Source organism: Erpetoichthys calabaricus, chromosome 3 (assembly GCF_900747795.2).
Source record: "Erpetoichthys calabaricus chromosome 3, fErpCal1.3, whole genome shotgun sequence".
Classification (NCBI taxonomy): Eukaryota; Metazoa; Chordata; class Cladistia; order Polypteriformes; family Polypteridae; genus Erpetoichthys; species Erpetoichthys calabaricus.
In genome coordinates this window covers 302,996,694-303,022,570 of record NC_041396.2, presented here as the reverse complement: position 1 = coordinate 303,022,570, position 25,877 = coordinate 302,996,694, and the positions used below count along the sequence as shown (strand labels likewise).

Genomic DNA, 25,877 nt, shown 5'->3' with positions numbered 1-25,877 from the left:
ATAAGTAATACTGTGTATAAAATTCTCAAATGCAAGTTAAAAGTTCTAGTTGCTGCATGTATGTTTTATATTTCATTATTTTTAATATTTTAACTTTTTTGTGGGTATTATGTCTACAAACCATAAAGTGCTTATGACTCCTGCATTGTTCTTTAAGACGCAAATGAAATATGTAACTTTCAAAGGAAGGTGACACTCGAAAACCAGCCCTTCACAAAAACTGGATTCTCTGTATGTGTAAAGTAACATGATCAGGCAAAGAGGAACCAGGCACACTTTGCACTGCCTGTAATACATATACAGTATTATACCCAGACAAAATCTCACGTGATTGCTTAAACACTGTCATTTTTTTAAAATTCCTACACAGCCCGTTACACATTCAGCCCTGAAAAATGTGGGAAATGGCCTCTGCCTGCAGAATTTAAAGTGCAAGCCGTTTTATGTGCTTGGCTAAAAAAAATGACCCAACGGTAGCAATCGCAATGTATCGTTTCGTTATTGATATGATCTCTTCATTGAATCCATTGTAATGCAGAATTTTACAGTTCTTACATCACTTATGGTCATTTTGGAGAACATTTAATAAGTGTGTTTCTCACTATATTGAGTTTATATACTTGTGCTTTACACATTTGTTATCACAGTGGAAAAATGATTACTTTTTATGGACCTCCTACTAGGAAATGTAATATGGAGTTACCCAGCTAAAGGAATTAATGTCTGTAAAGATCTACACCTGATAACACTCATTTAATTAGCTGGTATTTTTTTTTTCTCTTTATTCTACTTTCAGAAAAGCACGGCAGCATGATTTTTACATTTATAAGACATTTAAAAATATTTCTGCTTTTGCTGTAGATTTAAATGCTTAACTCTCTTTTGTTGATTTCATTCTATTTTGCCCTTTCTCTGTGCAGTTTTTCCCCCTTCATTGCATCTTATTAATGACAATTAAAAACGAACAGCCGACATCCAGGCAAACACTGAATTATGAAAGCCTGCAACTACTTTAGCATCAGGCCCGCTAATTAGTAAATAATGGATTAAACAATTAGAATAGCTGGAAAAGTAGAATAAAAATCAAGATGAAAATATCGTTAAAAAGAAAAAATACATTATTTCCATGTAACTGCTTAGTACATTAAAAAAAATATATAATGTTGCATAGTTTACTGTCAAATAATGCAAAGAGTATGCGACACGTGTTTCGCCCTAATTCTGGGCCGACTTGCAGACCAACCACAAGCATTTCCTGGTAGGTAACCACCCATACAATCAGATTGTGATTCAGACTACGAATGTCATGTGTGTGTGTGTATATAGAAAATCTAGAGACGAGACTATTGCCAAGAGATTTTTTCAAGTCTCGCCCTCCTCTCAGCCATTCCTGGTTAACGGCCCATGCCCGTGATCCTCTCACCTCTCATTCATGTGAATGCTTTTGTCAGACACAGCTCCTGCGCTCTCAGCCCTTATAAATTTTTTTATGTTTTCTTCTCTTTAAGTTCCCAATAAAAGAAGACTTGTGTCCAAATCTTATTGAAGAATTTCATCCCGAAGGGTTATCAATAGAAGAAATGAGTACACGGGCAATCAACAGAAGAAATGAGTACACGGGCATTCCTAGCACCTAGTCAAACAAATTAATGCGAAAATTTTTGATTGGTTACATGGCAAATTGGTTAAATGTGTATCAATAGACTCTGCTGAAACAGTTGGTGGTGATGGTGCGGAAGATGAAAACATCAACTTACAATATCCTGTAAAATATCTACAACCGTTAACACCGTGCGGTCTTCCTCCGGCCAAAATACTGTTGAAAAAAGGATGTGTTGTAATGTTATTGTGTAATTTTGTGTCGGAGTGATGGGCTGTGCAATAGGATAAGATTAGTTGTATTCAAAATTGGCCGAAAATTTCTGACATGTAAAATTTTAACAAGGGATAACATTAGACACCAAAGGAGATCTTGATATGCATTTCGTATTAAAACATTTATGGTTTCCCATTAGAATAGCTTTTGCTATGACAATTAACATCACAGGGACAAACATTCGAAAAAGTCTATTTATTAGAGAGAAACAAACAATACTCTTGGGCAGTTATACGTTGCGTTGTCACGATGTAACTCCAAATACGGAATCAAAATTCAATGTGATATTGACAAATCTAATTCCAAATATTGTTTTTTACTGAAGTTTTACAGTCGGTGTAAGTTTAAAAAGTATTTGCATGTTAATTTCAAAGCCAAACAGAACGAAAACATATAACGCAACGAATACCTCTAACGCAACATGAAATCATTTTCTTTCAATTTATTAAGTTTTACTATGGTTAATTACTCGCTGTAATGTGAAATAGTTAGGTCTATTATGCATATGTAACAATTCCCATGAGAATAAAAATCTGTTTAAATTGTACATCCGCTCCCCCATACACAAGCAGCAGAGCGAAGCAAGCAGGGGGCAGAGCCCCCTTGTATATATAAATTTTTTTTTTTTTTTTTTTTTTTTTTTTAAACCAAACTTAGTTTTCTAATTTCTATATTGTTCCCAAAACACAGAACTTGGGAAAGAACAGTTCACTTAGTTAGCCCAGGAGTCCAATTAAAAACAGAAGCTGTTTGGAACAAAAACCTGCAGCCACAGGGGGTCCCCAGGACCGAGTTTGGGAAGCACTGATCTAGTTTCTTTGCAAACATTGGCGTGAATTTGATGCTACAGCAGTTAGGTAGCATGGTGGTTTTAAATAATCTTGTCTTCTGGAAGATAGAATTCCACTTCAGCATGAGGTAACTGTATTTCTTTTGTTTACTTTGGTTTTTTTTGTATTTACTAAAATCAAAACTGACAATAACAAAGGCCCTGATGCAGCAAAGCAGACCCAAACAATAACATCTCAGCAGCCATGCTCTACAGCTTGTATCAGGTTATTATTGGTCAAGTGCTTTGTTTGCTTTTGACAAACATGTTTTCTGGTTCTGTGGCCAAGTAACTCTAGTCTTTGCCTCTTCTGTCCACGGCACGTGGTTCCAGAAGGCCTGGTCTTGGTCCACATGTTCATGGTTAAAGTTTAGACTTGCCCTGATTTTTCTGATTTCCTCCTTATACACCTCTCACGTATATTTCATTTGTGCAGCCGCTTTCTAATGAGAGATTCATGCATTCTGACCTCAAAAGTGGCAAAGAGCTCCCTGTCTTGTGGTGCTTCTTAGAGGCATCTTTCTGTATCTCACATTCTGATCGTGGGTGAACTTGCTGGAGTAGGCTCACCTGAACAAGTTGGCAGTTGTCTGAAATCTTCTTTACTTGTAGATGACCTTCTGGACAGTGGAATGGTTGATTTCCAATTGTTTGGATAATGATATGATGTCAGAATGTATGAATCTATGTGTCAAGAGATACCTGTAGGTCTTCTGTGGCTTCTTAGAGACTTTTTTTTTTTTTTCCAGCGTCTTGCATTCTGTTCTCTTGCTGGACTGCTTAACCTGAACAACTAACCAGTTGAAATCTTCTTCACTTGTACATAACCTTCCGGATAGTGGAGTGATGCATTTCCAGTTGTTCAGAGTGATTTTTAAGTCCCTTTCAAGACTTCAAGAACATTAGTTTTGAATTTCCAAGGCCTCTTTCAATGTAGGCATAGTGATAGACTCACTTCAGCAACAAAGAGCAAATCAAATTAAATGTCAGAGCCTTAACTAAAACCAGTTCATCCAAGATCTTCTCTAAAGACCCATTTATACTCTGGCACACACAGCTGCACACTCTGGTCTGTTTATTCTACAAGCATTCATTGTGCAACACCACACAGTTGCTGAGTCCCCCAGCTTTTCTCTCAAATTTTTTTCTTTGCATTTACATATTAATCTTGAAGATATTTCCATTTCTGTCTGTACACCTGCTCATCTTTGCCCAGGGTCCTGAAGATTTCTTGCCATGACATTGTGCACATTCGGTCATATTTCCATGCTTTCAAGGTCGGAATGTACTCCACATAGATTTTCCTCGAATGAGTCAATGTTTTAATGAATGACGCCTACATGGTCAATTCACACAGGACTGTACGAATTCTGGAGGCACACAGTCGCCAACACAAGGGTCCACGTGCCATGACTGATGATGACCCTCACTAAGTATAAACAGGCTTTAATGATGTTGTTAGCATTTGTGCATGATTGTAATTTTAAGTATTTCAGGTAGGCTTAAACTAAGCTTAATTATTGTGGGCAGCCCTTTTGGCCTCCTTATGTGATGAAAAACGTCAAGATGCAGATTTTGCAGCTCCAGTATTTAAACTTTTATTATGGACTAACAATGGAAGCTCCCTGTTAACCTTACCATGAGTCTTGCTTTCTCTATCAGGATGAATGTGGTGTCGGTCGTCATTTCCAGTAATGGTTAAAATGTATTTGCTTTTTGGGCTTTTAATGTTCAAGACTCCTCTATTATTCAGTGCCCTGGCTAGGGTGCAGTCATAATGCTAGGAAAAGGACCAACGTTTTAGAGTTAACCAATGGAATTTTCAGAATAGATCCTTGGTTTGGAAATCTGAGAGGACCAATTTTCTAGGGTCAGATGTAGTGCTTTTTCAAGATAGTTTTACAAACCTTTTGAGTTTCTTGCCATCTTTCCTTCCAAGACAGTATGAGAGCAAAGCGCAGTAACAGTACACCTGACCACAAATACAAACTAGCACACAAAGGCTCCATTTTAAGTTGTAAATGGCTGTGTTGCAGAATATGCTTCCATGCCTGAACTAAACCCTGAACCTGCTGAATAGGCCATGAGACACAGTCGGAAATTAAATAACCAAAGCATCCTTGGTTCACAAATACAATAATTTTTTTATGCCTTAGTATCCTTTTGATTTTACCTTAAATTCTCTTTGGTTATCTAACTTCCTGCAAACTCCTCATGAAATGTTTGCATGTCTTTGTTAAAAAAAGGCTGTTTGCAGCTTGTGTTTATGGAAGCTCCAGGCAGCACTTCAAGGCCTTGTTTGCATAATGTATGAACAAATATTGTCTCGCAGAACATATGCAGTGTGCTTCTGCTTCATTGATATGTTAATCATGAAAGAAACTTTGTTTTCCACATTGCATATCATACCTTTGCCAGATAATTTTCAAGCTGTAAGATCAGGGTGTTATTTTCTAAGATACAGTGAAGTGTGGACAGCCCTGACAAATTACACTCGGTTGCTTTCACAATGCTGCATCTGTACAAAGCTGCTATCAGTAGTCAACACCCACAACTAAAGAGGAAGTGGGACCTTTAAAGGCACACACAATTAGTAGCAGAAGGAGGTAGTCAGACATGTGCATTCTGACATGACACACTGTTTTGTGGTGTAAAAGTGTCCACGAAAGGCATTTTATACTCTGAGGTTCTTTTTTTATATTGGTGGATAGGTTTATACTGGAAATGCCTAAATAGTTAACCTAGATTCACACACTGCAAAGCAAACTTTCCTATTTAACATTCACTCCACATGGATAAATACAAATACAAAGCAGGAATATCTCAGCACTAGCCGAGGCCGGCTACCTCAGCTTCGAGGTCTTGCCATGGACTAGGGTTAACCGCTACCCCTGACAGTACGTAACCTAAATGGACACCGTTTGTTTCATTAACAATCATTGGTCATTGCTAAATGTCAGTAAACATCGGAACAGATTCAGTAAAGCAATACTCAAACCATTTCAATCAAGATGTGAAAGTGTGCAACCTGAACGATTTAAATCAGGGTCACGCAGCAAGCTTTGTAGCAGGAACTGTAGTTTTTTTCTTAAAACTTGTGTGATACTTGAGAGTAGAGGGGGCAAAGTCTGACCAAGTGGTCTTCTCTTTGGCAGTCATTTCTCTCTCCTTCCTCCTAATTCTTCTTTGAAATTCCTTTGAATTTATAGTGCCACATTGGCTGCCTTATGTAAAATATTGCATCAGTCAAATATTTCGGACAACCAGTAAGTTCTCATGGTCTGGTTGATTGTTAATTCATTGTTACTTTTGGCTAGACCTGAAACATGATAATCTTGAAGTCCCAAGCCTCCATCTATATATACTGTATAATTCACTAAGCCGTCGACAAGTAGACACCCATGGAAAGCACGCAAGACAGCCACGCCCACCAAGTCTAAGACCATTGCATACGACGACAATTCGCAGAGCCATGCCCACCAACTTGGACGCGACGACTCAGAAAATATGGCGTCATTTATGTTCGTCTGTGCTAGAGTCCACATGCATCTCCGAGCCACATTGACTGTTCATAGAGGCATGTTTCTCGCGGGTGTGAATGGCTGTATGCAGCGTGTAAAACAGTTTGCGAGGGGTATCCCATGGGATCCTTAAAACAATCCTTTAAAACTGAGGTTAAAACACAATGAAGAAAGCAGTCTTTAAAAACCAATAAGCCCTGTGCCTCTTTTTCATTAACGTCTCACCTGCTTCACCGATGCAGGCCCTGCAACAGTCGAGACGCTCTCTCAGCAGCTGACCTTCTCTGTGCCTGACTCCACTAATGTCAGTCGCCTGATTAAAAATGGCCTTTTGAAGGGGAGCTATGGACCCGCTACACCACAGGAACACATTGCCTTCGAGCCTGCTCTCGGTCACTCTAACGTACCGGCTTTCTCTCTCTCTCTCTCTCTCTCCTCACTCGCTCGCACACTGCACAGGGGAGAAATGCCCGGAAACCGTTTCAGCCATACTTCCACGCCCCACGCTACGCTGCGAGTGCGATGATTATTTATTTAAAAATGGCCTTTTGAAGGGGACCTGCTATACCACAGGATCACCTGTGACATTGCCTTCACATTGTTTTCCTTTTATTTCTGATCCCGTTGAGCAGATCAGACACCCAGGCAAACAACATTGAATAATCAATAGCTGCAACCACTTTGCCCGCCCCAACTCCTCACCTAAGTCGGTTTCGTCTGTGTTCAGCAGTGTTTCCCAAACTCGGTCCTGGTGAACCCCTGTGGATGCAGGGTTTTGTTCTAACCAGATTCCTAATCATTAATGCCGGTGAAACTCATCCGGGATAAGTCGGTTTTTCAAACGCAGCCGTGTAGCAGATTAGTCTACCTGGATGTAATAATCCGAGATGAATGCGCGCCCCAGCGCTGAGTGAAAAGCCAATGTATATTGAGTCTAGAAAACATGATCAGCAAGTCTTTGATAGGCTGCAACAAAATGATGAAAGAATGGGCGCATTTTTTTTCACACAAGCTGTGTGTGTGGGTGGGTGGGTGTTAGTTAGTTAATTAGTTACTCAAAGGAATTTAAGATTTAATATGCACAAGCGGTAATACTGCAAAACCAGCCCAAACCAGAAAAGACGGCTGGCAAAAAGTGGCTGACAAATTAAACGTGTGTGCATTGTACTTACTGAAAGCAGCGTTACGGATTTTGCAAATGTTCATTTTTTTCCCTCTGCTTAAAAAAACATTTAAAAAGCGGCGTGATTATGCGGCGTATACTATGCCGCGGATTGGTATGCAGCAAACTGTAAAACAGTTTGTTTGTCGCGGATAATTTGCCTTTTACTATTACACGAAGACAATTTCCTGTTAGATTGGCCTTTGCGTTTACAATTAACAAGGCACAGGGCCAAACTTTCAAAAAGATATGCATGTATCTGCCAAAACCAGTTTTCAGTCACGGACAGTTGTATGTTGCTGTCTCCAGAGTTCCATCTTTTCATTCACTTACTGTTGTATCGTCAAACCCCACCCCTTTTAGACAACTGTGTCTTTCTGGAAGTGTTCAGCCATCAATAAATAATTACGCGGCGTATGCCTGCAGGAACACATGCAGCGAGCGAGCGACACACACACAGGCGCACGCGAGAGAGAGCGAGCGCTGGACACATAAGAATAATAATACTTCATTTCATTGATATAGCGGTGTTCAGTATTCAAAGCGCTATCCACACAGGGAGGAACCGGGAAGCGAACCCAAAATCTTCCACAGTCTCTTTACTGCAAAGCAGCAGCACTACTACAGCGCCACAAGGCAGTTAAAGAATGCACCGGGCTCGATTTTGTTTTCACTTCTGTTTACAGCGATCGGGTCGTAGATAGCATTGTTGCAATGTTACTTTCTTGGTGGCTTATTACATTACGGATGTTTCACATGTTCATTTTTTCCCCTGTGCTTAAAAGACATTAAAGTGTTTCTCAGCTGTGACTCCGGAAATATCACAGTACACAAGCTATATTAAGCGTCAACAACGAAGACTCGCTACACCTTAATCTACAAGTACTGACACTTATCCCTACCGACGAAGTAACTTTCACCAGCGTGGTCTTCTTCATCACAGACGATCCCGCTTTCAGTCACGGACAATTATATGTTGCTCTCTCCAGAGGTCAATCTTTTCATTCACTCAGTCGTATCCTCAAACCCACGCCATTTGGAAAACTGTCGTTCAGGAAGTGTTCACCCATCAATACATAATTATGCGGGTTGGCTAGTTTTACATAATCTTGCAAACACAATGGGTAGTTTATCTAAGCTTAACCATACATTTTCTAATAAACAATGACACACTTCTTAACATTTTATTCTTATTTTCCCATAATTCCTGTCCATGTCTGTTGCATATACTCCAGAATTATAACTACTTCCTGGAGAACAATCTCCTGAATATTCATGAGCTATTCTTAATGAGCTCATCTGCACCTGCCTGCTATTTAGGGCAGAGTGGTGACTTTGAGGCTAAGGATCTGGGCTGGTATCCAGAAGGTTGCCGGTTCAAATCCCCATCGCTGCCAAAAGAGATCCTACTCTGCTGGGCCCTTGAGCAAGACCCTTAACCTGTAATTGCTCCAGGGGCGCTGTACAATGGCTGACCCTGCGCTCTGACCCCAAGGGGTATGTGAAAACTAACAAATTCTTAATACAAGAAATTGTATAAGGCGAAATAAAGAACAAAAAAAAAAAATTTCAGTTACAGGACATTTCCCACATGTGCTGTTAGCCCTTAAGTTAAGAGCCATTATCTTAATTCTAAAATAAAAACAAGCAAAATAAAACAAATGTTACGAGTCATTTAGCATACAGAATTTTTCAAAACAGCATTACACACACACACAAAATATAGGTAAACTATATAAAGATGACTCTTCTTGCACTTGTTCAATAGCCCCTGAGATTGGCACACATTCAAAAGTCAATAAAATGTGTTTTTAAGGGTAGTGCAGTCGTGTGCAAGCACTGAAATGTCACAGTAGTTTAAAAGTAATTGCACTCTTTTTAGATAGTGTGCTTGTTCTCAAGCTTCTGCCATTGCTGCATTTTCCTAAGACCGTTGAATAACATGTAGCACAGATTTCTGTGGGCATCACTGTGGCTTCAAACTGGCCTTTCTAAACATTTTCAAAAGGTAACTCCACCACCACATGCCCTGATATACCCCATCCCCCCCCCAAAAAAGATTTCCATAATTCAGCTCCAACACCCAATGTAATAGGTAGGGGAAACTGCCTGAGTAAATGTTTAAGGTCAAAGAAGAGTAGATAATTACATTTATTTTAATGGTACAGTAATACAACAACAACAACATTTATTTATATAGCACATTTTCATACAAAAAGTAGCTCAAAGTGCTTTACATAATGAAGAGAAGAAAAATAAAAGACAAAATAAGAAATTAAAATAAGACAACATTAGTTAACATAGAGGAGTAAGGTCCGATGGCCAGGGTGAACAGAAAAAACAAAAAAAAAACTCCAGAAGGCTGGAGAAAAAAATAAAATCTGTAGGGGTTCCAGGCCACGAGACCGCCCAGTCCCCTCTGGGCATTCTACCTAACATAAATGAAATAGTCCTCTTTGTAGTTCGGGTTTTTCACGGAGTCACTTGATGCTGATGGTCATACAGACTTCTGGATTTTAATCCATCCATCATTGTTGGGACATCATGGTGCTTTGGGTAGATGCCACCACCAACAGGACACCGGAAAAGGAAACCGAAGAGATCCCTCACTTATCGCGGGAGATAGGTTCCAAGGCTGACCGCGATAACTGAATTTCCGCGAAGTAGGGACACCATATTTATGTAATTATTTAACGTGTATTTGGACGTTTTTAAACCCTCCCTGTATTGTTTACAACCCACCCTTTACTCTATTAATAACAGGGACAACTGCTAAGCAATATGAAATCGGTAGATAAGTTTACACTTACTGTATAGCGAAGTACACGTAGCTATATATGACGTGATGATGGTGATGAATATGCTGCGCAGTAAAAATGATGACGATGAAGGTGATAAGCCCCTGAATGCAGTAGCAAGAGCACGTTAATGCTGAATGAGTGAGATGAGACTTCCTGGTTAATGCAGCACTCCGTCGCTGAGCCAATCAGCAGCACACAGGAACTTAACTGCGTGCTCTGATTGGGTAACTTCTCAGCCATCCGCCAATAGCATCTCTTATATGAAATCAACTGGGCAAACCAACTGAGGAAGCAAATACCAGAAGTAAAAAGACCCATTGTCCGCAGAAACCCGCGAAGCAGCGAAAAATCCGCGTTATATATTTAGATATGCTTACATATAAAATCCGCGAAGTCGTGAATCCGCAATAAGTGAACCGCGAAGTAGCGAGGGATTACTGTATAGTCATTCAGATGTTATTGTACAAAGTTCTTATACTGGGGGAAATAATTATCTGATCCCCTGCTGAATATGTATGTTTGCTCTCTTAAAAAGAAATAAACTTTTTAATTTTTAAGTTTTTTATTTTAATAGAGAGAGACAGAATATCAACCAAAAATCCATTAAAAAAAACACATTACATAAAAGTTATTAATTGATCTGCATCATGTCATTGAGTGAAATAAGGATTTTATACCCAAGCAAAACATGACTTTGTACTTGATAGAGAAACTCTTGTTGGCAAGCACAGCGGTAAGACGTTTGTTGTAGTTGGTCTCCAGGTTTGCACACATTTCAGGAGGGATTTTGGCCCACTCCTCTTTACAGAAACTCTCTAAATCCTTTAAGTTTCTTGGCTGCCACTTGGCAACTCAAAGCTTCAGATATTCTATAGGATTGAGGTCTGGACAATGGCTAGGCCACTCCATGACCTTAATGTGCTTCTTCTGTAGCCACTCCTTTGTTGCCTTGGCAGTATGTTTTGGGTCGTTGTCATGCCAGAATGCCCATCTTATGTTCTGGCTGAGTGAAGGAGGTTTTCGTCCAAAATTTTACGGTACGTGGCTCCGTCTGAAAAACAGTCCCAAAGCCTAATGTTTCCAGCTCTGTGCTCAACTGTGGGGATGGTGTTCTTGGGGTTATACTCTGCATTTCTCTTCCTCTAAACTTGGTGGATCGAGGTGATGGCAAAGAGCTCAAGTTTGGTTTCATCTGACCACAGCACTTCCTCCCAAGCCTTCTCTGAATAATTTAGATGTTCACTGGCCTGTACAGTACATGAGGCTTGAGCAGGGAGACTTTGTGGGCGCTGCAAGATGTTAATCCATTACGGCGTAGTGTTACCAATGGTGTTCTTGGAGACTCTGGTGGTCCCAACTGCCTTCAGATCATTAACAAGCTTCTCCTGTGTAGTTTTGGGCTGATCCCTCACCTTTCTCATGATCATCCTCTCTCCATAAGGCAAGATCTTGCATGGAGCTCCAGTCATTTTATGTTTCTTCCATTTCTGAAATAGTCGCACCAACAGTCACCTTCTCGCCAAGCTTCTTGCTGATGGTCTTGTAGCCCATTCCTGCCTTGTCCCTGACGTCCTTTGACAGCTCTTTGGTGTTGGAGAGGTTGGAATGGAAGAAATTGATTCTGTGGACAGGTGTGCTTTATACACATCATGAGTTGAGATCAGGAGTATCTGATTGTAATCTGTGTCCCATATGGGAACACAGCCAGTCTTTGGGAGTCAGAATTCCCGCTGGGTTGTAGGGGATCAAATACTTATTTCACTCAATGACATGCAGATCAATCGATAACTTTTTTATGTAATGTGTTTTTTTTTTTTTATGGATTTTTAGTTGATATTCTGTCTCTCTCCATTAAAATTAACTTCAAAATGAGAGGCTGTTCATTTCTTTGAAAGTGAGCAAACTTATAAATTCAGCAGGGGATCAAATACTTATTTCCCCCACTGTAGGTGTCAATAAACAAATCTTTATTGCTACTGTTTTACTGCACTTACATTCTGTTTTGTAGGTTTCTTTGTTGATGAGCTCTTGTTAATGAATTTAAACAGTGTGTGCATCAAAACGGTTGGAAATTAAAAGTTACACTTTCAGAAAGTGTTTCAATAAACATTACTGTCCACTTTCACAAAAGAAAGAACCCGCCTAAAACAAAAAGAACATTTAATACACCTATGAGTTAATAATGCAGACTGCAGAAGCAAAAAGTAGAGGAAGTGGCTACATGTGCACATTGATGACAGGCATGACTGGCATGGACAAATAGTCAAACAACAGGCAAAGGTATGCTAGCACCAATATCTTCAGAAACACCTTGTTCCACTTTATCTTTGTGTATCTGTTTAATGCACATGGAGAATCCCCAATTTTGTGAATGGTGCCACATTTACCTGTTAGGCTGCTTCCTTTTAAGATGTCTTTTCACAAGTCATAAGCTGTTCAGTCTTTGAAGATGTACCATGAACAAACAAATGTGAAAAGGAAGTAATGCCAACAAGCACATGTGGCATGAACATACATGTAGCACTCAAAACATGTAAGCTACATTCAGATACACTAGAATTTGTACTTGTTTTTATTGTCACCATTTGAATTTTCGTCTTTGTGTAACGTAGCAGCTCGTCGATTGGATTTATGTTGAAAGCCACAAGTTTTGAAGAGTAGCACAGTCAATGAAAGGAAGTGAGACTACTGCTCCGTGTGGGGAGTGTGTGTGTGTGTGTGTGTGTGTGTATACACAATAGTATTCTATTTGACTGAACTTGTTGTCAAAAGAATGAACAAGCAAGCAGGAAAGTCTACCTGAAATGCATAGAATCTATACTACAGAAAGTAAATGTTATGTGGCTGCTTGGTAGACACCAAAGTGCTTGGCTGTTTTGATTTACTGGCCAGTCTTAAAAGGCTTCCTTTAATTTCAGCGCAATGGCCCGGTATAGTATGGTCCTCCAGCTTCAGTGAACCATGTATTAGAGCAATCTGGATAAGAACAGGCCATTCAGGCCAACAAAGCTCGCCAGTCCTATCCACTTATTTCTTCCAAAAAAACATCGTTGAGTTTTGAAAGTCCCTAAAGTCATACTGTTTACCACACTATTTAGTCTCTTATTCCAAGTGTCTATCGTTCTTTGTGTAAAGAGAGAGAGATATATAATATATAATAATGTGGACCCCCCAAGTATTTGCATCTACGTCCACATTCATTTCCACTTATAGAGTAGGTCACCATTGTGAACTGACGATATGTGAAAACCAATAAAGGGGTAGCTTTGTGTTTTGGTTTAGGTTTATTTAAAACCGTCCACCATATCGGTCGTCAGTGCTTTTGAAAAGGAGATCAGTGGCCAGTGGAATAGAGTTTTAGTTTTGACGTTTAGTTTTGATTAGTCAGTTTAAAAGACACAGCTAAGAATTTGGAAAGACAAATTGATATTTATTGGAATTGTATAAAGCTGTGGAGTGTAAGGTGGATTAAGAAATCTGTTTTATATAAGCCTGCTGTCCATTTTTATAAAATGTCTTTGTTCCTAATTAGCAATACAAGCTTACATTTTTTTTTTGTCTTGTAGGTACTTAAAGAAAATACACAGAAAGAAGGGAGACTGTCACTTAACAAGCAAAGATGAATGTGTTTGACCGGAATATCAACTTCGATGCTTTGATGAAGTTTTCACAAATGTAAGTTTTTCCAGGTTTCATTTAATGAGTTGACATTCACATTAATACTAATGGCTGACCGAGTTTATCAAACCCATTGCAGTTTTCCTGTTTCTGCTGAATGACATCTTAGTTACTGACCACCTCCTTTGTATTAGACTTTATATTTGAATCTTTTTTATTTTTTGGCTCTGTTGTACATTTCTGTTACATTTTGCATGGATTTATTACTTGTATTGTTTTTCAGTCCAACTTTCAATACTTCTATAAAAGTGACAGGCTTAGGGAACCATGCAGATATTAAAATAGAATCTAAACATGGTGTAGTGTTTCCATATAAATCTGCATATTTAAAAATCTATACAAATATGTTTTTCCACCAGCCACCTCAGGTGTTTGCAGATTTACAGGTTAAGCATAATGTAGTGCTGATGTTAGTAAGCAAGGTAAAATATTTTAATATTAATAAAGGCAATTTAAAATGAGGATCCCAGCTTCTTGCTGCCAGCAAAACTGGTACACACCCTGTCCATGTTTTGAGTTTTGCAGTTCTGCAGATGAGCCATGCTTAGCTGTGTCCTCTCTTAAAGATGTCCTGGCTATTTCAAACCCTGTTCTGTTGACATATACAGTCGCTTGTCTTTTATATCGTTACTCTTGTAGATCTCGCTCCACCCAGCAACATCTGAAAAATGTCTACTCCAGTCTGACAATCTGCATGCTGGTGGCCGGAGTTGGAGCCTATGTGCATGTTTTCACGAGGTTACTTCAGGTATGATTTGATTCTAATTGACCATTCATCTGCATTCATCTTGTGTTTTAGAAAATGTGGCTGGGTTGTATGTTGATTCTCTGACCATTATATTCTTTTGAAACCCTTGTTTACTATTTAAGGAAAATTGTTCAATGCGCATAGCAAGTCAGTAATATCGTGGAACCATCTAGTTCCTTGGCATAAAAATATCAGATGGTATCATCTGGCTTAGTTTGTTGCTGAAGTCTTCCAAGTTAATAATGCAGTCTTTTATATTTTACATTTAATTTACATACCACAGTTAAAAAATATGACTACCTGTAAAAACTTTAGATTCAAGTTTCATGAAAGTAAAACTATTCTTTAGCTCTTTCAAGAAGATTTTTCCAAAGAAATTGATTTGCTTGCCTTCACAGTTCAGTAAAAAAAAGCCACTTTTCACATGGTTAGATAACAGCACAGAAAAGGAAAATGTAACACTAACTGTGATACAGACATGGAGAAAATTAACCTGAGGCATTAAAGAAGTTTAAAATTCATTTATTGGATATGTATTTACAGTCATTCCCTGCTGATGTGCACACTCCAGCCAAAGTTCTACAGCATTCTTTGCTATTAATGAAACACATCATTTAGTTGTTAGTTGCTCCAGCAGGTATTTCTGATATTATGGAGTGTAATTAAATCATTGGAAATGTGAACAAAAGGATGTTGATTCTTTTTAGTTCCATCTTTCCAAACATTGTATTGAAGCAGATGCTTAATTATGAGCTCAAACACATTAAAGTGGGCCAAAATTAGCTTTTGTTTTCCATTATTCTGGATGCAGTTGTTTAAGAGTATAGCCTGGAAGCACTTCCTTTATACAAACAGTTGTGGGACTGTGGAACAAACTACCGAGACATGGAGTTGAGGCCGAAACCGACAACCTCTAAGAACAATCTAGATGAGCTATTGGAATATCATGGCTATTAGCTAAATAAATGGGCTGAATTGTTTTTCTTGTTTGGTAAATATATTTCTTTGTAAACAAAAACAGTTAAACCTTATGTGAACTAGTGTTTAGATAAAATAATTCATCAATATTGACAGTAATTGTTTTCTAATCATGAAAGCTGTCTAGAAGATAAAATAAACAGAAGCTTCGGTGTCCCTGTAGAAACTGAAAGTGTCTGTTCTAGTCTTTTACATAGCTTTCCAGTAGTACTAGGGTGTTGTACCGTGTTTGCCATTATGAATGTAGTGAAAAGTCAAGCAAAATGACACCTTTGGCCCCTTCTTCAGGCAAGATGTATAGCTTTCCAGGAAATTTTGAACAGAAATTCCAACTTCTTTAATCCAGTGAGGAAATTCAGACCTGCAATCTTCAAACCACTGTAGGCAAATACATAAAACAGTTTCTGCTCTTCATAACTATATCCTGAAAATATGTGAATGTGCATTGTGCAATTCATGTATTTAATTATAGATGACTTTAAATGACTGCAGGGCTAATAAGGTCACTTGGAAATATTTCAGACATGATGAGTTTCTCGAGCAAAAGTTGTCATGGCTATAAAACTTGTGAGCAGCTTTTATAAGGCATAACTTTTACCATGGCAGGAATGTACAGATGTGGAATAATTTTGGTCTTTCATTACCAAAAGGCTTTGTTTGTGTTATAGGTCACCATTTTTTCCTGTCAGGTATTTGTTTTTCCCATTGTTAACCAATAGTATACTTTTCTGGTCCTGCTTGAAAACATGGCTGCCACTTTGCAGTCTACACAAGTATAGGTTTCTGTGTGAGTCATACTCCACTAAATTAAAGTGAATGAATGCTGTTTAATCATTAAGGATTTTAGCTACTCTTTTCAGATAATTGTGTTTTGTATTTATCAATTATTTTTCTTGATATTAATTGCACTGTGTTTAATTTTGTAGGGTGGCCTACTCTCCTTTTTAGGCTCAATAGGCTTGATGATTTGGCTGGCAATGACTCCACACAGTCTTGAAACAGAGAAGAAGAGACTTGCAATCCTTTGTGGGTTTGCATTCTTCACAGGTAAACTGACTTCTGATTGTTCAAACTTAGCTTTGTCTTATTAAAGGTGTGTCCTTGTTTCAGTTGCATTGGTCCAGTAGGCATGCGTGTGGCATGCTTTAATTCTTCCCCTTGCTTTACACTGAGAGAGAGCACTACTACCTATAGCCAAACTGCTCTGTCCCTGGAAGTGGTCTATTAATAAGTGTCAGAGCTAAAAGACTCGCTGTCTTGAGCTTATTTCTTGTTTATTTATAGGTGTTGGTTTGGGCCCAGCAATGGATTTTGTCATCTCTGTTAATCCAAGGTAAGTATATTATCAGTGCTTATTTTGTAAATTCTGTGTGTTGTTCATTTTATTTTATTTCTATATACAAAAATTGTGTTGGAAATGACCGGTTTAGTGTAGATTCCCATCCTCACTTCAAATATCTAATTTCACACTGATTGCAAGAAATTTATCATTTAATCCAAAAGTATTATAAGGCTAATATAGGCCTGATAATCCAAAAGGATTATCAGGCTAATATAGGCCTCATCCACACTACTACATTTTCATTTAAAAACGTAGACATTTGTCTCCATTTTCACCTTTCATCCACACTAGCCTGTCGTTTCCAACCCCCCGGAAAAGATTTCTGAAATTGCTATGCATTAAGCATGGCGTGAGCGTTATGGTATGGACAGGTGAAAACCAAATTCCAAATACCCTGCTCTAATTGCTGTCTGACTGGTTCATGCTTTATTTTGTGGTCCTTGCCAGATTTGATTCAATTTGGCCCATATACTGATTGGAAGCGTAGTGAGCATAAAAGAGTTGCTTTTCTTGGCACTTTGTGTGCTGCTTACCAGTATTCATCTTTTTCGAATACTGCATACATGCACAAAAAGCAAATTTAAGAGTCACTACAGTTTTGCATTAAATCCTCTGACTGGCAGAGCTACCGTTGTACTGAAAAATTCAAAGTCCCATGAAAATCTCATTGTAAATAACTCAGTTGACAGCCTCTTATCAATGTTTATTGCTTAAACTTAATCTGTTTAGTAAGGAAGAGCAACAAAATTAATAGCAAGGCACCTAAAGAAGTTGGATGGGTGTAGAATGTGGCCGATCTCACAATATTACAGGAAAGAGAGAGACACGAAAGCACAATGCAGTAAAGCGAACATACATATACATTTACTTTCTCTATTGAGTAAATTTTACAAATGTTATTTAGTACAAGGTGTCCTCAGATTGCTGTGGATTGCTTATAATCAATCCTCTGTCAAATAAACAGAGATAAATACTTTTCAAGACAAGGTGAGCCACCAGTCCTGAAAGTGTTACTTTCAGCTGTAATCAGTGCATTAACATGACACAAGAGCAATTGGCTGCAGCCCCTTAAAGAATTTCTATCGTTTTTACCCAAGGCTGTGAAATTATCACTTCACCCTCTCCATCTCAGTGAAACCACAGTAGAGTGAAACAGGACTGTTTAGTCGCTTGTGATTGCAGCACGAGTGTCTAATTTACAGGTGTTTTTAGCATACCTTGCTTTTATTTTCTCATGTCTGTTACGTTTCCAGGTGTTGCATACAATAGGTAGTCTCCTGGTCCTCTTTGTGACCCCTCCCAAGTTTTCAGCCTATTCGAAGGGCAGTTGAGACGAGTTGGCGCCTGGGTTTGGGTTGGCTGCAGAGCATGGGTAAATTTAAACTCCCATTTGTGAGATTTGTAGTGGCTGCTATCATTGAGAAGCCAGATCAAATCTAATCTTAATCAAGACAAGTAACTAGTATAACAAGTTTAGAAACGGAAAGAAAAAACGAAAGAACATTGAGCTTCTATAAAAAGGCGGCGGCTGCTTACACAGTACCCAGAAGTATTAATTTTATTTAAAATAAATAAATAAATAAATAAAAGTTATACAGTAGTTTTAGTCAAAAATTAACACTTTAGATGTCCCAAAATTTTAACTGATCCATATATAATAGGTGCTTTAGGGAATGGTAAGAAACATTTGGCTGGATGGCCTGTTATCCTCAACGTTATGCTTGGCACATTTCCTCTGCATTATTCAGGATTAAAATTGCCTCCTAGCAGTAAAGCAGTTTTGACATTGGTTGGTCAGTGAATTATTGAGTGGAGTATTTTTTTTTTTTTTTTTTTTTTTTTTCTGTACTGTATTCTGATTTTTTTTCTGTATGGTGTTAAGTCAGCCAGTATTCAATGTTACCCTTGAACATTGTTAGGCTTAAACAGATTCTTACTTCACATAAAGCAGGGACTGCATTGTTTTTGTTGTATTCCTAATCTGTCTTCTCTCCGAAGGATTGAATGTGACATCGAGAACGGTTATCTACATACCATGTCTTCTAAAAACTCAAAACAAAAATCCATTATTAACCAATCTGCTCATTGCCAAACCTTTTTTTTCCCATTTTCAATGCCGTCTTTTAACATAAACATTCAACAGCATTAGTCTTAGTTTGAAAGTTGTCACTTGCCTCCAGCTTTCCAATGATGGTAGAACAAAGTTTACATTGTTAAACCTTACTTTGTAGATGCCTCATCCCTATTAAGCATCAACGCTCTTGTTGGTCTTGTAAAGAGTACTTTAGAATAAGTGGTGTATTTCTGTATCGTTTAATGGGAGATCGGTCACAAATAGTTGAGAAGTAACTAAGCATTGGTTTAATGCTACCTGTAGAACTGAGAACATTAAGTATGGTATATCATTACTGCATCCTACCACTCTTTGTTTTGTTTTATGTTCCACTTTAATGTGTTTCCAAAAAGCAATCCCCAAATTTTGTAGTATGTGAAAAGTTGTAGGTGCAAAATCCAGAAAAATGTTTTGTAATACTATAAATTTGCCTGCTTTGGTAATTTCCTCCTTCCTGGTTTTCTTTCAGCATAATTGTGACTGCCTTCCTGGGTACTTCTGTGATCTTTGCCTGCTTTACCTTGAGTGCCCTTTATGCTCAGCGTAGAAGTTACCTTTTTCTTGGAGGTAAATGGACCAGTTATCTGTCTGTTTGTTTGTTGTTGTTGTTGTTTTTTTTGTAATTTTAATACAAATTTAAGTTCATATTTTTATATCTGTTGTATGTTGGAATTTCTGAAACTCAATTTTACTTGCAATTTAACTGTGAAGGCCTTAACTTTATTTATTTATTTATTTATTTTAAATAATAATATAGGCACTCTGATGTCTGGCTTGTCTGTCTTACTGTTGCTGTCCATGTTCAACATGTTCTATGGCTCAGTGATGCTTTTCAAGGTAGGTGGTGATTGCATTTAAGTATTCTACATCCCCTCAGGCTTCAGACTATTTCATGACACAAGTTTAATGGTGTCTGTGATGTTAAAGCACAGAAACCTTCAAGAATATTGGTGTTTTCAAACTGTCTGAAGCTCCCCTACTTCGGCCTGAATTGCATTTCCAATGGGTGTTTGAATTATGGCTCTTTTTTTTTGTCGTCTTCTAGGCACACATGTATCTTGGACTTGTGGTCATGTGTGGATTTGTACTTTTTGACACACAGCTTATTATTGAGAAAGCAGAGATGGGAGACAAAGATTATATCTGGTAGGAACTTCCTCAGTGAATGTCTTGCTTTTAAAAAGACAATAAAAGCTACAGATTTAGGTTTTATTTAAAATTTACACTGTCCATTTTAGCATATTGTTCATCTTATAAACTGGTTTGCTCATACCCTGGTTTGCAGTTTTGCATCTTTTTTTTTTTTTCTTTTTTTTTAATATACATATAGAAAGTATACCCAGAGCTTTGAAACCAGTGGCGTTAATTTAGTGCAAGTATGCCACACTTGCAGTGCAAATTGTTTTTATTAGCAGCAATGAAATATTATCAGAATTGCCATTTCAGGATCTGCAGTGTATACCAAGATATTAAGTATGTCCTTTAAGAGTTCAGACTATTTTGTTTAAAACATGTAAAGATGTTTTGAATAGTGCAGGCAGTCCACAGCCATTACCCCAAAACTTGCAGTTTGTTGCTTGTACTTTGCTTCATAATTTCATTATGAAATTTACTTTATGAAACGGAAAACGGTTGCAGAGCATTTGATATTAACAAGATCCTAACTGAGCTGTTGTCCAGATTATTTTAATCTGGTTTAGGGTGTAATTAAAATAAGTGTACCATTCTGGAAGTGCTCATACTGTAACCTCTATTTTTTCTTTGTCCTATTAGGCATTGTGTTGACCTCTTCCTCGATTTCATCACCATCTTCAGAAAACTTATGATGATTCTTGCCACGAATGAGAAGGTATTACATTGGTGCAGGGGTTATGGAGACTGTTACATAGCTCATTTCAAGCGTTTTTACTTAATCATTGCTTTGTTTGCTTCTTATTCCAGGCTGTATGTTGTAAACAAACTGTACAAATCTAAATGTAGCTGTTCTGCTCGGTGAAAGAGAAAATACAGTCATATGAAAAAGTTTGGGAGCCCCTCTTAATTCTTTGGATTTTTGTTTCTCATTGGCTGAGCTTTCAAAGTAGCAACTTCCTTTTAATATCTGACATGCCTTATGGAAACAGTAGTATTTCAGCAGTGACATTAAGTTTATTGGATTAACAGAAAATATGCATCATCATAAAATTAGACAGGTGCATAAATTTGGGCACCCCAACAGAGATATTACATCAATACTTAGTTGAGCCTCCTTTTGCAAATATAACAGCCTCTAGACGCTGTTCTCCTATAGCCTTTGATGAGTTTCTGGATGGAGGTATTTTTGACCATTCTTCCATATAAAATCTCTCCAGTTGAGTTAAATTTGATGACTGCCGAGTATGGACAGCCTGCTTCAAATCATCGCATAGATTTTCGCTGATATTCAAGTCAGGACTGTGACGGCCATTCCAGAACATTGTACTTCTCCCTCTGCATGAATGCCTTTGTAGATTTCGAACTGTTTTGGGTCATTGTCTTGAATATCCAACCCCTGTGTTACTTAAACTTTGACTGATGCTTGAACATTATCCTGAAGAATTTGTTGATATTGGGTTGAATTCATCCGACCCTCGACTTTAACAAGGGCCCCAGTCTCTGAACTAGCCACGCAGCCCCACAGCATGATGGAACCTCCACCAAATTTGAGAGTAGGTAGCAGGTGTTTTTCTTGGAACATAGTGTGGAACACCCTACCGTACAGATGTTCTTTGTGCAAATTGTGCTGAATTGTAGAATTCACCATCTGCAGCAAGATGTTCTTGCAGGTGTTTGGAGGTGATCTGTGGGTTGCCTGTAACCATTCTCACAATCTTGCTCATATGCCGCTCCTGTATTTTTCTTGGCCTGCCACACCTGCTGGGTTTAACAGCAACTGTGCCTGTGGCCTTCCATTTCCTGATTCCATTCCTTACAGATGAAACTGACAGTTTAATCCTCTGAGATAGCTTTTTGTAGCCTTCCCCTAAACTGAGACTGAACAATCCTTGTTTTCAGATCTTTGGAGAGTTGCTTTAAGGATCCCATGCTGTCAGTCTTCAGAGGAGAGTCAAAGGGAAGCACAACTTGCAATTGACCACCTTAAATGCCTTTTATATATCATGATTGGACACGCCTATCTATGAAGTTCAAGGTTTAACAAGCTCATCCAACCAATTTGGTGTTGCAAGTAATAAGCATTGAGCAGTGACAGGCATTCAAATTGACAATGGCACCCAAATTTTTGCACAGCCAGTTTTTCACATTTGATTTAATTTCATACAACTGAATACTGCTTCACTAAAAATCTTTGTTCGGAAAACACCGCAGTGTTCCTAGGAAATGAAAGACATACCACTGTTATTTTTTTGTTGAAAGGAGAGTCAATTATTATGCAGGCCGAGAGGGTTTCCAAACTTTTTCATATGACTGTAGCTGCTAATGGCCACGCTCAAAGTGTGTATTCATATTTAGTCTCATTCGGTGTATTCTATTTACAGGCCCAAAGTACATATTTATACAATAGTGAAATTGAATGCACAAAGTAACACACAACAATTAATGCAAAAGACGTTCTATATGCCTGTATTTAATACACATACTGTATATCTGCACTACTTTATTGGCTTTTAAATATTTTTGTGGTGTCTGTACAAAAGAACATCTTTATTCTGTATATGTGCATACAATGGACTGTTTCTCCATATTGATCTATCCATACGCCCATTTCTTATTTTTTTTTTTGTACCTTCTTTAGACTAATTCATAACTGATCTCATCTCGGCACTGGAGTTGTTTCCAAGCATGTTATACTTTTCCTTGAATTTCACCAAATTCTATAAAGAGTAATTCATTATTTCAACCTGCTTTTTAAAGACAAGGCTGAGCTTTTGCCCCTTGAATTCTATTCCAGAGAACGGAGCCTGACTTTCTATTTTCAGGCAACAAACTGAAGGGGCTTCTGCAGACTGCCTCCCACACTGTGTCAGGGGGAATTTTCTCCCAGTTAACCTTCTTTGTTTTAAATCTAGCCGTACCTGCAGTTTTGAGTTTCTGTATTTCCCTCTTTGAAAAATAACATTAATCTATTACCTTTTGAGATGATTCCAATTCAAAAACATACAAGTAAAGCTTTTATTTATTCTCAAAATATAGCAGTGCATTGTTGAATACGTAATCCTGATCATTGTACAAATATCAATTTCAAATTTACGTCACTTGCATGGAGGCATAGTATTTTAGTTTCAAAAATAGTGTAGGTGTACTGTCAGAGTGGTTTTTCCTTTTAAATTCTTCACACAAGAATTCATGCTGGATTCCCACAAATTCACTAAACACAGGTCTGCCATATGTTGTAAATGAATGTCTGGTGCATTAGTGGTCGGTGTTTGGATTTATGATTTATGAGTGGTGGTCTCACCATCAAATAAAAAAACAAAGGTCTTTTGATTTTGATTTGATGTACTTTGTCTTCAATTAAACTTTACTAGAACCCCTACATCTGCCACTTGTGTCTTTCTGATGGAAATTGTACCACGTCAGTTTAAGTGATGCCAATGTAAAAAAAAAAAAAAAACAAAATGACAAAACAGGTTATGGATTAATTTATTTTTTTTTGGTTCAAACACGTAAAAGTGTTGTTTGTAATGTTCTTTATAAGCATTTTAGTGGCTGTTGTATTCATGATTTTCCTAAGCACAAAGTTAACTTTTTTTTTTCCTTCTTCAGGACAAGAAGAAAGAGAAGAAATAAAATAAAAGGCAGCTCAACCGTTCTGCAAAGATTAATGCAGCAAGGAATAACATCCAAAATGTTGTGGTGCTTTATATTTCATAGCTACAATATTCTTTCCCAACTAAATATTCTAAATTTTTCTTCTTTGTTTGGCTTCAATGCGGAATGTATCTGAAGATAGTAATAGCTTGGTGGTCCAGCGGTGGGGAGGCACTTCAAATATTTTGAAGGAGTCCCTGTAGAATTGTATGGCTAAATCTGTCTAGCATTGGGTGCAGTATGCACACGTGATATCTCTTGCTTCTCTTCCACCTATTGTTAACTCCTGGCTTTTTTTTTCTGTTCGATGACTGATAGCCTTTAATCCATTATGCACAGCAGTCCACGCTGAGATGTCGACTCGAACTTGGGGTAAATTTTTAAGTCTTCAAGAAAAACACGCTACTGAAAACTTTTTCTTTTGTAATTGATCTGGGTTCTTGCATTTATAACCAGCATTAGCTATGTGTCTCTTGTTGGCACATTATACATATTTGCCAATTTATATAATGAAAATAATACAAAGTGGCAAGAGGTGAGGTCAGTAAAATGTTAAATTTAGTGGAAAGCCTGCAGCTTTTGTCTTTTTTTTTTTTTTTTCCCTTCACAGAGGCAGGTGAGCTGCTCCGTCTTAAAAACCATTGGTGAGATTTGGGACTTGTTTTAATACTTCAGCTGAGGGTGTTTGTGTCCAGAATTATTATAAATTCCTTCAACAGCAACATTAGGGTAGTATGTGCTGTTTATGCAGGGAATCATGCTTTGTGCTTTCAGCCAGCCTTTACATAAAGAAGTTTGAGTGACCCACCTTTGAGTTCATAAAGTTAAATCAGAGAAGGTATGTAGACTCGCTTTACAAAAATAAAACCATGCTTATACCACCGCAAAGAAGCCAAATAATGTTAATTGACTTTTTCTGAAGATGATTGTTTTCCTGATAAGTGCCAATATTAACAATTTATGCTGTTGGCCTATACAGCTTTTTTTTTTTTTGGTAGTAGAAATGCAATTAAAACATAAATCTACAGGTATTTTGTTTTGGACTGTTTTATACTATAGTGTAGTATTTTGCAATCCGTTCCTGGGTGAGACCTTCTGGACTGCTGTTCTTCCTTCTGAATTGTTCACGTTAAATTGTACCTTAAATAAACCCATCACCCTAAAAGCAGCATCCTTGACTGTTTTCTGCTCTGAGTCAAAAAGAAAAGACTTGTTGACTTTATAAATAAAAGTGGAGCATTCATGTGTAACCCTCTGACAGATCTGTCGAGTGTTCAGAGGAGATGATTGAAGATGTTCTTATTAAATCTAAAAGGCACTTAAAGCTGCTTGTGACATTTAGCAGCACATCTGGTGATGGCGTGCATGGATCATTCGGAAGTAGAGTGCCAGAAACGGATTGGGAAATGCAGCTATAGAAAACTGATCAACTTGTCAATACTGTGAAATGGGTGGGTGGGGTCGCTGGGGGGATGGGTGAGACACATCAATGAGTACAGAAAAGTTAATTTGTTAAAATAAATCTTTGATTAAATTATGTTGGGCCTTTTGTGTGTTTTGTTTCCCTCAAGTTCCATGAAGTGATGTGAAACAGTTGGCCTTATTGGTTGTGCATTGGAATCTCCTGGTTTTGGTTCTGTTCAGAGTGGCATTAAGGATTTGTAGCAGTTGTGCCTTTTGTAGTTTAATCTTGTGAACTTCTCTTAAGACGTTTGACCTTGGATAATTGGGTGAAACATAAATGAATCTCACCACTGCCATTGTTCCTGATGAAGGTGGCCAAGCAGTATGTAGTCGGGTGCGGCTGAGTGGTGAATGGGGTGACTAGTTTGCTTCCAAGCCGTCGGACTGTCCTTTTAGGCAGAGCTGTCGGTGGGCATAAATACGGCTTTAAGCAGTCACTTAATGTGATGGGGGAGCTGGAAATGGTGATGGAAGATTAATTTGAATGTGTTATTGTGCACTTTGGGCTTCTCACTGCAGCTGAATAAACACAAGATACTGGCACAGTGAGGTAATAATGGGTTATTTGTGTTTTTTA

At 38.1% G+C, this 25,877-nt stretch overlaps 1 protein-coding gene across 1 annotated transcript in view; it reads left to right on the top strand.

The window, feature by feature from the left end:
* Positions 1 to 25,373, top strand: part of tegt (testis enhanced gene transcript (BAX inhibitor 1)) — a 40,279-nt gene extending 14,906 nt beyond the window's left edge. Inside the window, exons 2-10 of the mRNA XM_028798614.2 lie at positions 13,756 to 13,864; positions 14,507 to 14,615; positions 16,520 to 16,640; positions 16,878 to 16,926; positions 19,518 to 19,615; positions 19,806 to 19,885; positions 20,094 to 20,194; positions 20,822 to 20,897; positions 23,792 to 25,373. Coding sequence (XP_028654447.1) covers positions 13,809 to 13,864; positions 14,507 to 14,615; positions 16,520 to 16,640; positions 16,878 to 16,926; positions 19,518 to 19,615; positions 19,806 to 19,885; positions 20,094 to 20,194; positions 20,822 to 20,897; positions 23,792 to 23,815 — 714 coding nt within the window. The 5' untranslated portion in view covers positions 13,756 to 13,808 and the 3' untranslated portion in view covers positions 23,816 to 25,373. The remainder of the gene's footprint in view (positions 1 to 13,755; positions 13,865 to 14,506; positions 14,616 to 16,519; positions 16,641 to 16,877; positions 16,927 to 19,517; positions 19,616 to 19,805; positions 19,886 to 20,093; positions 20,195 to 20,821; positions 20,898 to 23,791) is intronic.
* Positions 25,374 to 25,877: the final 504 nt, after the last annotated feature.